The sequence below is a fragment of the Crinia signifera genome, chromosome 11 (genome assembly GCF_055691185.1).
Source record: "Crinia signifera chromosome 11, ASM5569118v1, whole genome shotgun sequence".
Lineage (NCBI taxonomy): Eukaryota > Metazoa > Chordata > Amphibia > Anura > Myobatrachidae > Crinia > Crinia signifera.
The window spans coordinates 31,775,165-31,788,041 of NC_139227.1; the positions used below are offsets into that span (position 1 = coordinate 31,775,165).

The window sequence follows — 12,877 nt, forward strand, 5'->3', positions numbered from 1 at the left end:
TGTCCGTGTGGTCTCAGCTTGCGGGAGCTGCCGCGGCGTGCGGACCTGCCTTCGATGGTCGACGACCATCGAATGCAGGGGGCAGCTCCCACCATGGTGGAGGCGTACGCCTCCACCATTTTTATGCGGATCGCCAGCCGTCCGTGTACGGACGGCCGTGGCGATCCGTAGGGTGGGCGGGGATTGGTTTGTGCGGCCGGAGCCCCGTGTGCGGCTCTGGCCGCACCAACCAGAATAAGGGCCTTGGTCTGGTGCATGATAGTTTAGGACAGGCATGTCCAACCTTGGCCCTCCAGCTGTTGTGAAACTACACATCCCAGCATGCCTTGCAATAGTTTTAGCAGTCTCTGATAGCAAAACTGTGGCAAGGCATGATGGGACTTGTAGTTTCATAACAGCTGGAGGGCCAAGGTTGGACATGCCTGGTTTAGGACATACAGTATACAAGCCTAAAGCGAGCATTGTTTCAAAAGAGAATGCCACCGCCCAGTGAATATCCCCGCCGCACTGTGAATGGATGTTTTGCATAAACATCCACTCGTGGAGGCCCAGAATCATCCGATGGTCGAGGACCATCGAATGATTTCTACAGTGCTCGCAAATGTAACTCAGTCTCTGCTGACTTTGGACCAGATGTACTAAGCTTTAAAAGTGATAAAATGGAGAGTGATCAACAGCCAGCCAATCAGCTCCTGCCTGACATTTTTCAATCACAGCCTGTGATATGGAAGCTAGGAGCTGATTGGTTGGTTGTTTATCACTTTTGAAGCTTAGTGTGGCATCCAGGTCTGAGAACTGGGCGGAGGACTGATGTCCTGTGAAGTCAGCCGCTCGACCCCGGGAAGCAGGTTTCCACCTATGTTCGCATGGGGAAACCTGGCGTTTTCCGCCCGCCCCACCCCCTGCGAGCGCCACAGAGACTATGCAAGTCTCCGAAGGCAACCGCCCAGAAGCCCTGCACATGCACATAAGTGAATATAGGCATACACAGAGCTTTGACATCCCGTGTGAACACGCGGGGGACCGAGCAGACTAGAATTAGGTCCTTAGTTCCTGTAACGTCAGCAAAGAGAGAAAAACAGTTGCAACTTGCGCTGAACTGGGCAGGCGATGTACTAACAGTGATAAAAACCAAAAGAGATTTGCTGGTAAAGGATCTTCCTGGGGGTGTATGTATCTGTATGTTGCTACCAAGAAAGCAGTTCCTGCCATCAATATGCAGACACGCCCCCTCGTTCCGCCCCCAGATGGTCACAGCCCTCCAATCAGGGCACTACGAGTGATCTCACAGAACAAGATTTGCACATGGGCAGAGTGGTATCTGTGCAGATCTCACACCATCAGAGATATATACAAACGTAAGTGCTTACATCATATTTACTTCCACATACAATGAGATATATTCATGTACATCAATAAATAGATATAATCTGCTCACTACTTTTGATGCTCTTCCTTAATTCCTTGGTGGAACTCCTACTTGCAGGGTAGGTGGGTACAGCATCGTCATACCAGCCATCCATCATTCCCGGACCCTTATTATGGCAATGTCTACAAAAGAAAGGATTAGCAAAGTCACATTTCTATGTGTCAGAACTTGAAGCCCAGCTATGTATTATTATTATTATTATTTGTAAACACTATTTGTATTTGTCTCTCCCAATTCTAAAATCTTCCCAATATTCTGTTTTAGGAGCAAACCAGAGAACTTGGGGTAAACATATGCAAACACGAAGAGAACATACAAACTCCACACAGACTGGCTGTGGTTGGAATGGATTAAACTCAGTGCAGCGAGACAACCTTAGGTTGACAATGAGACAGATTTTGATGTTTTTCTTGTCCTGAATGTCGACATGGACACCATCAAAGTGTACTGTGTCCCCTCGCATGACTTTCTGTATCTGCCATGCTTTCTGGCACAGTTACACTATTTTATTCTTGCACCACACCATAATGGATGGTAGGGCATGAGATACCACCTGGTAGGCACAGGTCGGCTAAAAAAACACTCCTATTGACCTTCCCATAGTTGACCCAATGTTTGTCTCGACCTTCCAATAATGTCAACTTATTTCAGGTATTCACCGAAGCCCTGTTGACCTTCAGTAGTCGACCTAAATGGGGTCGACCTAGTGACCGTATTCTGTCCGAGGGGCCATATACATCAGCATTTTTAGGTGTATAGCTGACACAGACACAGTCTCGTCCCCAGTTACAATCCAGAAACAGCCATCAAAACTGCAAAGATCTCCATTGCTTGCAGTAACCATGAGTAACCATTGGGTGCAACGTTTCCTACGTCCAATTCACCCCCACTGGAATGGAAATTTGTCCTGGCTCTTCACTAGCATCACTGCCTGCCTTAGCCCAGAGCTTCTCAAACACAGTCCTCATTGAACCCTACCAGTTCATGTTTTCCAGATCATCTAGCTGGAGCACAGGTGTGCTAACTGACCAATACAACAGCTCTTCAGGTGGCATTAATGACTCCATTGGATAGTTTGAAAAACCGCACTGTCATTGTTCTGAGAAGACCAAGTTCGAGATACACTGGCCTACGATCAATCATCAAGTACCCCCAACAGTTCACATTTTCCAGGTCTCCACACAGAATCGAAAGTGAAATAATTTTCACCACCTGTGGATCTGGGCATCTGCTTGGAGACATGGAAAACCTTAACTGTGGGTGATACTTGACGACCGAAGTTAGGAACCACTGGCCTAGGGGAATCCTCCACTATGTCATGTGATCAAATCATCATCAAGATGATCAGTGCAAGCAAAAGTGAACGGACTGTCAATCGTTCAGGCCGATACTATGGATAGAGGAGTGATCAACTGTTTTGGTCTGTTGCATCGTCTATGTACCGTGCATGACTTGTAGATGACAAAATGCTGTTGCAAACACATAAGAGATCCAATGAAATAAAAAGGTCTTAAGCACTATAGGTTTTGAGCACAATTATCCATCTATAAAATACCTAGATTCTATTTTATGTTTACTCTCCTACTGTGAGCAGGTTGTTGAAGGGCAGCAGGTTACAGTAAAATAAAAGCGCGCAGCCCCAGATCCCATCAGGCATCGGATCAGCTAATTTGCTAGAACACAGATAAACATAATGCAGCTTTTATTAAGTCCATTCATACTGATCTGCGCACAACCTGTATTCATACTCCTGCCTTAGCAGCCATTTATGAATACACCTAATATAACCTTCCCATTGTCAGCGGACATAAAGCAGCATCACTATTAACTTCAGCATTACTGAACGCTACGCTATGCAGCTTCTCCATTGTGATGTCTGTGATTATTGTACCATAGGGTACTGTATGCTTATCTGACCGCGATCTGTAATTTCCAGGGGCCGTCACCATTTGTAAAGATTTCCTTTGTTTTGGTGTACACCAAATACACAACAACGTTGATAATATTTTCAGGTCGGGCTATTATTTTATCATCTGATTTTCCTACTTACTGTGGAGGAAAAGCTGGTGATACCCTAAGGGCTTCTCTCTACAGCGCTGTTTGAGGGATCCATCAAGCATCCTTCCCAGAATGCCCTATGGCCGGCGCAAACCCTCTGCATTTGCTTTATTCTTACACTGCAATTTAAATATCAATTTGCACATGTTACATCTGCCTCACCTGCAGAGCAGCACGGTGTTGTCCATTAAATGAGTTTGCTTTTGCAAACCAATCTGAATCACCTCCATACTGCATAAATCAGCCAGCCAGGGTTACTAAATGTGCCCCCATTACACACAGTATAGTGCATGGTCTGCTGAGAGACTGAAGGGAGGAAGACTCCAGGGAGAGAGCTGAATGCAGCCCAAAATCAGCTATTACAGTCATTCTCCTGACAGGGGGCAAAGAGATATAATTTGTTTCCCCATATATACTTAAGGCGCAAAGCAATTAATAAATCATATCAATCCCCTGTGGTCAGCATATTGTTCATCAGCAGTTTAGAAAAAAAATCCAATCCATTGTGGGACTATATAATCCTATTTAATTTGTATATTTACATTCACTCCGCACTAGTAACTAATAACGTTTTCCGTCTGCTTATAAAATAAAAGTGGGCTGCATGAACTTCATGCAGTTAAGAGAAATTTCTGACAACTTCGGTTATATTTCGCACCACAATTTCTCTGCACCAGATTTATGGAATTTTGAACAACAGGAAACATCGCTGACAATCAGGGTATTTACCCTTTAACAAGTCAGCCACTCAAAAACATCTTTAAAATAGACAAGGAATCCACAAGGAAGTGGTCAGCAACAATTGTGATGTCGGTGGACGAAATTTCGGAGCCTGATTCCTACTGGCAAAAACAACACCGGCGCATGATTCCAGACATCACTGGAGATGCCGATACCAGAACCCCACTCATAAGTATGCCGGGGATTCTTAGTGGGGTATAGGGGGTTAGGCACTAAGGGATATATACCATTAAAACGGCGGGGCTAACCACAAAATGCGGTGAACTCACTGCATTTGCGGTAAACCTTGCCATTTAAGGGGATTCTCACCATCCTCTCATGGCGAGGATTTGGCACATACATTGAATACGGGGAAGGGACAGCGAGGGGGTTTGATGGTGAGAATGGCTTGTTTTTGGCAAAGAAAAGCCACCGTTCTCACCGTACGAATCCCATCGCTGAAGGCATTGAACACCGCGGTAACAGGGAGGGTTAGAGTTGGGCTGCAGGGGGTTAGGGTTAAACTGTGGGGGGTTAGGCACTAACAGAGAGGTTTAGGGTTTGGCTGGGGTGTTAGGGTGTGATATGTGGCTAAGGCACTAATAGGGAGGGTTATGGTTGGACCACAGGGGAGGGGTAGAAGTTTGGGCTTGGGCTGCCATTAGGAAGGGTTAGGGAGAGAGGGTTACTATAATTGCGCCACCCCTGTTGGGATTTAGATGATCGGAATGCCTCTGTCGGTCTTCTGACCACCAGCAGCCCCATCCACCAAGCTCGCATATATATTATATATATATATATATATATATATATTCCAGTTCACAGTAGTAGTTATACACTGTGAGATAATATGTATCTTGGTGGCCTTGGGATGCTGTACATCACACAGGACTAGCAAAGGAGGATGCAGATATAGATCAAGCCAGTGCAGGCTATTCATAGAGACCGAGCTGGGAGACAGTTTATGTCCTGAATAGAAGTGGCATGCTTAATCTTCCTCTGCTTTTACGCTCCAACAGTTTCCATGGTTACACTGAGCAATTCTCATCTCCATGGAGAAGCCTGACCTAGACCAATATAAAACTTTGGTCCTGTATGCTGACACGAGTTGGGTAATTCAGTGGTAATCTTGGTTCCCTTCACCAAGTGCCAATCAGTGCTGATACTGGGCCTTATGGAGAATTGTCTGCCAAATAAGAAGTTGCTCTTATAAAAAGAGCGCATCTAGGCCCATATGAGCCACATGATTTAGTCCACAGACACCCAAAATGCATAAGCCTACCGCAGGTCTGCATGTGACTAAATTTGTGTGGACACTGGATATGGGCTACGCCAGAATGCACTCTCCCACCAGTGTTTCTCCTCTCCAAGGGTAAGGAGGGGTGTATATATATAGTTGGTTATGAGACCAGCGTGGAGTTTCCCGGGTAGCATGCTGTCGTCCCGTTAAGGATAAGTGATCCACTGCTTAACTCATTTTTTCAAATTATGTTGCCATGTGTTTTAAGATCTGTCTGAAACAGGACTTTTTTTTTAAATATATCTTGAAATCTTATCTATTGGTGTGCAGATGTCGCTTCTCTGAAAAGGGAATACTATGAATATATATATATATATATATATATATATATGTGACAGGGTTAATAGGTTTCCCCGTTTTAAGCACACTACTGCAGTTCAACAGGGATCCAGTTCAGGCGTTGGTTGCAGCTCAGGAATCCATTGCAGCCAAGCTGATGAGTTGCACCTGTGAGCTGCCTTTAAAATGGGTTCTATGGACAGGTCAAATGCTCCTGAGGGTGGTCTAGCTGCCCAGGTGATAGACTAGGGGATTTGTCATTACGATAGGAGCCACTGGACTGTTATCTGGATTGTTACTTTGATTGTGAAAGAGAAAGCTGTATTCTGCTGCTGGTGGAATACCTGCGAATGTCCAAACTGCTGTTTTTTTATATACTGGGGAAATTTACTAAGATGTGTATTCTACTTCACATGTGATGTTGCTACGGGCAACCAATCAGAATCTACTTCTTATTTATTTAGCACCCTCTAGAAGATAGTAGACAGGATCTAATTGGTTGCCCAAAGCAACATCACATTTCACATTTCATGTGAAGTAGAATACACATCTTAGTAAATTCCCCCCACTGGCTTTCGTTATGCACAGATCCAACAAAGTCTGGTCAGCAAGGCAGACAGCTTCCTCGTACCACTGCTGGTCAGCACCAAAGAGTGGCTCCGGTGATAAATATTAACAATGGTAACAGAATTCCAGTGTTGTAGCAAGCAGATTCAGAAAATATGTGTTATCCCCTTAAAAGACCACTTAGGGGCTTCTATGTCAGCCTAGCTCTGACACTGTAAGCCCAATTGTGTCTCTCTATTATACCCCTTTTACACCGCCGCAAAAACCCGGGTTTTTCCCTCGTGTACCCGGGTCAGCGGCGGTGTAAGAAAGAGTTAACCCGTGTCCGTTTACACTGGACTTCTACCCAGGTCCTGACCAGGGTAGAACACGGGCAGAACGTGGGTAGAGGGCAGTAAAAACGGTTACGCCAAGTGCCCCACCCATTTACACTACGGGTCGGCACTGTAGTGTAAACGGTGCAAATCCTGGATCCGACCTGGTTCCAAATACTGGGTCGGATCCAGGATTTGGGTGTAAAAGGGGTGTCAACGCCATTCTCTCAGTCCCAATCCGCCACTCACGAAGGCAGCGACATGCCTGGTGAAGAAGCATTTTCAGGGCACAGTCCAGACCACGCAGGTGTGTCCAGACCATTCGGGGGGAGGGCTGCAGTAACGTCACACGCAACCGCTGTGACCCTAAACATGACCACCACTTGTACAATAGCGATATGCCCGCAATTCAGTCTATGCGCTTTCACTTAAATTAGACTATGTGCTCGTGACCATTTTGTTACATGTCCAGTTTATAGCTGGACTTCATCAGGGGGATAAAGTCCAGCCACAAAATGGGCATAAGTAATGAAACGCGTTGCGTGACTATGATGAGGTTTACTCTCTCCTACTTCTGACATTTTTCCTGTTACTATCTGAAACTTTAAGATAAGATTGTTTGTTTCATAAAGTACTGTGCAATACATAAGTGTCATGTAAATTGAAGTACAACAACATGCAATGCCGCTATATACTATATTTAAGTACTGTGCAAATGATTTTGCTGAACAGATGTAACTCACCTGATCTGATTTGTCTGTTCATCTATGGCATCCACAGCACTCTCAACAGAACTGAGAAGCGACTGGATCTGATTGGCCGTCTCCTTCAGAAGGAACCGTGTAACAAACTGGTCAACATTGGTACCCTTCTCATACACCTATGGGGAGACACAGGCATGTATTATGAATAGAATAATCAGAAACAATATTTTCCGCAATGACCACTGAGATTTTACCAGTATATGTAATTCTGGGCCAATAATCAACCGTCACTGTCAATTATAAACTAGTTCACCACCACACTGTCATATTAACAAACCCCATTGCTGAATTCCTGGCTTTAGTTTAGCACCGAGGCCGGATTCAAACCTATTCACCGCAAACAGGTGAACGCCGCCCCGCCGAATGCCCCCCCCCCCCCACCTAGCGATTCCCCACATTTGCATGCGGGTGGATGTGTACACTTACACATCTGTTCGTATGCGGCCACACGGGCGAAAAATCATTTGATGGTCGCTTACCATATGGGAACGCAAACCCACCATCGGCTGGGGCACCAAATTCGGCCCAATATGGATGGGTCTGAATCAAGTTTGCAGTTCCTGGTGTGTTTACAGAGTTTTAGTATTGCTGGGTTTTCTTTTTCTACAAGTATCAGCACTGCTGAACTTTACAAGCTACAGGTCATTCCTGTGCATCTATTCAATTAAAGCCTCAGAGTTACTAGCTACAGTTATTACCTGGGTCTCAAGCTCAGTACTGCCTCCAGCTGCACTTCACTGATTATAGGGTTCTCCAGTGTTATCAAGTTCTCAGCTTTGTTCCTGTATTTGACTGACTTTTTATATGTCTGCATCTTAGTGCTGCTGTGACTTTCTCTCCTGATTCCACTTCTAAGCTTCACCTGATCAATTTCCAGCATACCCCTGCCTTCAAGTTGTGCAAAGTTCTGTTCAAATCTGTTATTTACCATTTGCATTCTACTCTCTTGACTAACGCAACCCTTTTATTAGATTTCTTGGTTCACTGTATGCAGTTCACCTCTAATATTCCTGCAAGCAAGTTATCTTTCTGTTTCATGTACAAGATCTAGCTTATTACGGAGTGCTTCAACTAGACATTATCATCTCAGTTTTGTGCTACGAGTAAAGTGATCTCTAGTAAAGTGAGACTCAACTATGTTCTACTGATCCCAGCCAGTTGTCATCATCATTATCAGTAGCTCAGTTTAACCTGCTACTTAACCTGCTTTAGTACTACTAAACTCAGCAAAACCAGTTCCAATTTGGTTAGCCCAGTTACCAGCACAGCCAGTCCAAGTTCAACATTGCTGGTCCCAGCCTGGTCATCTCATCACTGGTTCCAGTTTGGTAACCTCGTCACCAGTGTCAGTTTACCTTCCAGTATTTTTAACTTCAAGCCTGGTGATATTTCTTGCTTCATTACTCGAGTCTTCCCATATGTATAATTCTCATAACAGCTTCATCAATAGAGACCAAGTTCCTGTGCCTACACACAAATGCAGATTCCGATGGATCCTACAGTATGAATGCTGACAAGATCCATCAGAGCTACGTGCCCCTTTCAATACATGTGAGGTCACAAGTCGACACTATGACTCAGTGAAGTGCAAGTGGAGTCTGGTCTTCTACCTGCTATAGCAAACTCAAAATTCCACCCCTCGGTCTGAAAAGTAAGATGTCATGTGATATCAACCGCCTGCCCTAAGCAGGCATGAAATGCTGTGCAGACACCAGTGACCTTCCCCTTGCCCGCCCATCAGTGAGCGAATGCCACGGGCATTCGCTCACTGATGGGCGGGCAAGGGGAAGGCCAGTGTGAGTGTGAAACTCACCAAATGCATTTGCTCCGAGGGTTTGTGCATGAACAAACTCCCACCATCATCCGGGGTAGCGAATTTGGACCTCAGCGAGTAGGTCTGAATTGCCCCCATAGTTACACATATAAAAACTATATCATAAATAATATATTCAATACACATCTGATGTTTATTTATTTTTAAATTAAGGTGCAAATATGATAGTTGAACAAAGTATTTAAGGTTTTGCAAACTATGCGCAGTTGTCACAGTAAAAAGCTAAATCTGCATTAGCCACAGAAGGAGCTGCACACATGGCCGCTCATCTGCTCTTTAGCCCTTGAACCCATAAATGCGAGATGTTGCAATGACTGCATGAAAATGTGCTGCATGCTACTATTTTCCAGCATCTTAAATTAACCCAGCTAAACCTTCTGCCAGATTCATCTAATTCACAGACCCTGTAATGCTGGAGATATCCGTGGACATAGTTCCCCTCTAGTGCAGCTAACTGTTTTTACATTGCCCGCACAACGGCATGCTGCTCTCCTAAAGTGCTCTGATACCACTTTAACGTCATTTCTCTCATCTACTTCTCAATTTGGTAACACCCTACCTTCTCCTTTTCAACCCTTTATCCGGATAATTTAATGGACTTCATCTATGTATCGTTCATTCTACCACCAAGTATTTTCCAAAACCCATGCAGTTCCTCTTCCCTGCCTGTGATGTCGCTGTCAGCTTTGGTGCTTCCAGTACACTCTGGTCTGTATTGAGATACAGGCCACAATGTGATAGACACCACAGCAGAGAGTGACACCGCAGGCAGGAGGGAGGAACTGCATGTGTGCAGGCTGCTCAAATGAACATTACTTGTCTTTCTCTGGTATTAAATCAAACATGTTCGTTGAGGCGCAACAAATTGTCAACAGTTTTATAGGTAAAGTGTGAATATAACTCACACCCCAAGGAATAGTAGCTATAATTAGCGTAGCTACATAATTAACCCAATTTATAACTATAACTTAAGGGCAGAGTACGATCTTACAATCAAAACTAGGTTTGATTGCAATCTGCATTGGGGCTAAATATGTTTTCAGCTATTTTTGCAGACAAATATAACATCCCGCTTCGTTTTCTTCTCTTCTTCCACAGCCGCAAACAGCAGTGTGACAAACTAAAAAAAGAAATGAATTAATTCCTCATTATATTGGGTGCCCTTGTCTGCATCTGTCAAGATATTAAGTTAACGCACACATACACTAAAACTCATATCTGTCTACTGATTCATGTACGAGTGGGAGGCAATTTAACCGAGATGAAACAGTTACAATTACTAATGAGACGACACATACAAATGATTTGTATAATTATTATGAAATTAACCATTTTAATAACAATGCAGAGTTGGTCAGAGCGCAGTGATGCCAGCGATTTGTGGCGCTACGCTCTTTAATGGCACTGAAAGCCATTGTTGGAATCTGTTAATGGTCATGGAAAGTTACCCAATTATTTATTTTTGAGCGCCGAGGCAGACAAGGGGTTACCTCCGCATGAGATGTATTCGCTGCTTCCAATTTATAATTAAGAAGTAAAAATTGCTGTGCTCGTTATCGGGATAAAACAAACCCATCTCCTCGCTAATCATCTCCATAAAACAAACACCCAGCTGAACCCTGCTCGGCGCAGTCTGCTCGGCGCTCGCTGCCAAAACGAGATTCTTTTGTTCCTCTATTTCAAATGACAAATTATTGCAGAAACAGGATATTGTTAGGATATTGTTAGCGAGTTTCTGCTGTCAATACAGAGAAGGCTTTTAGGTTCAAGGAATTAGCCACTTACCGTGGTTTCTGCTCCCAAAACAAACATTAGTGGGATGAACTTTTGAAAGCTTGCTTACTTAGGGTTTTGTTTTACAGATTATGGAGAACCCACACAGTTTTTGCCTACTTTGAAGTCCTCACCACCTGGAGATGAGGGGGTTGTGGTGCCACAAACTGCATCACCGTGTCCCTGCACTATGCAATGTTTGGGGTTTGTGGAAGCGGGATACAGGAACATCATGCATGATTTGCTGAGTTCTACCGTCCGGTGACCTTATCAGATCATTCTCACTCCACTGCTGGCTGGCCAAGTACCAAACTCAATAAGTTTCCATTTGGACAGGTCAACAAACACGCAAAGGCTTTAACATTCACCACACAGGTATGATCCTGGACAAGTCCAAGGGGAACTGTGTATCCTAGTCAGCTTATGACAGAAAGTAGAGCTCATTCTGTTTCCTATGCTGGTGTTTCTATGGTGGGGCTGAACCTAGGTAACGCCTTACTGTGGGATTGGGAACTGGTTTAATGGTGAGTGGTCAACGAACCTTACTGAGGTTCTCAGATGGCAGAAGGCACTGTACAGAAAGGGGAGTGTGGCTAAAGTTACAATATGCTTAATGATAAAGGATACAACTTAAAACCTTGTCCCAACCCTTGGGATTGGTTCTGGCTAGAAGTGACTCCACAGATAATTGGTACTCCCAACCGATCATGGGCAAGTACTTGGAGGAAGTACCTTAAGTCTTTGGAAAGCAGCCTACAGGGGGATCTGGGTGCCCTGATGAGCCCAGGCATCCGTAGCACTTTTATTGCAATTGGTTGATAAACAGTTTCTGGCCGGGTTACTCCTGTCTAGAAGAACATCAAGCAGGAGGTCCCAGGAGCAACTGTAGGTGCCGTGGTGGTATGAACCACATCATTACATCCCCACCTTCCCTACAAAACACAATGCACGTTAAATAGTGTATGCACGGACCCATCTTGCAAACGTAACATTACTGTTGAAGTAGACGGGAAGAGGAAAGGTCATCTACTCTTGTAGAATCCTGGGGGAGCTGCTCGAAATTCATGAGTCTTCCAGACAACCCTGGAGAGTAGGCAACTCTGCTTCATTGGACTGTAAAATGCAAATTTGCCTGTAAGTCATTCAAGCTTTCTAAAAAATGATTCTATTGTTTGTCAGTTGAGATGGCATTCACACACACAAAGGCAGAATTGTTTCCTAATAAAGAAACTGATAGTACATCTGAAATGACATGTTGCTAGGCAGCTTTGCACGATGAAGAGTATTTCAGATGCATTTTGGTGTTTTATGTGCCGGTATGACAACTTAAATTAAAACATTTAAAAGAATAATAATCATTTTTTCGTACGTATGGTGTCGTTACTGTGTTCTTGGTGTCATACATAGTTATGCGATTGTAGACCTATTACTAAGCGACCTGACTAGATTAAGAATGGATTGCTCCGTGTGTAGGCACCCCAGCGACGGAGATGTGCAGTCTTGCAACCTACAAATAATGTGCCATCAACAGGCTATATATATATATATATATATATATATATCTATATCTATCTATCTATCTATATCAGGTACCTTCTGGGCTTTTTAGGACCAGCAAGGAGAAGCGGCACTCCACGGACTTATAATAAAGTAGCTTTTAATCCATAAGGTGATATTAGTACATCAATGTCCATATATATAAGTATATATATATGGACATTGGCGGGTTAAACTTCGACGGTCATATGGGTGACCTCAATGGTGTGAAACCATCTTCAAGGGAACCATTGAAGGTTTCTCCTAATGAGAAGGTTTCTCCTAAAGCTCAGTATTCCAAAG

The 12,877-nt window shown here is 44.1% G+C and overlaps 1 protein-coding gene across 2 annotated transcripts in view; it reads right to left on the reverse strand.

Annotated features, from left to right (window-relative positions):
* The window catches only part of NECAB2 (N-terminal EF-hand calcium binding protein 2), a 127,625-nt gene that overhangs the window by 36,821 nt on the left and 77,927 nt on the right, over positions 1-12,877 (reverse strand). For both annotated transcript variants that reach the window (XM_083163964.1, XM_083163963.1), the window contains exons 6-7: positions 7,411-7,547; positions 1,439-1,551 (exon numbers count right to left, since the gene is read on the reverse strand). In XM_083163964.1, coding sequence (XP_083020090.1) covers positions 1,439-1,551; positions 7,411-7,547 — 250 coding nt within the window. The remainder of the gene's footprint in view (positions 1-1,438; positions 1,552-7,410; positions 7,548-12,877) is intronic.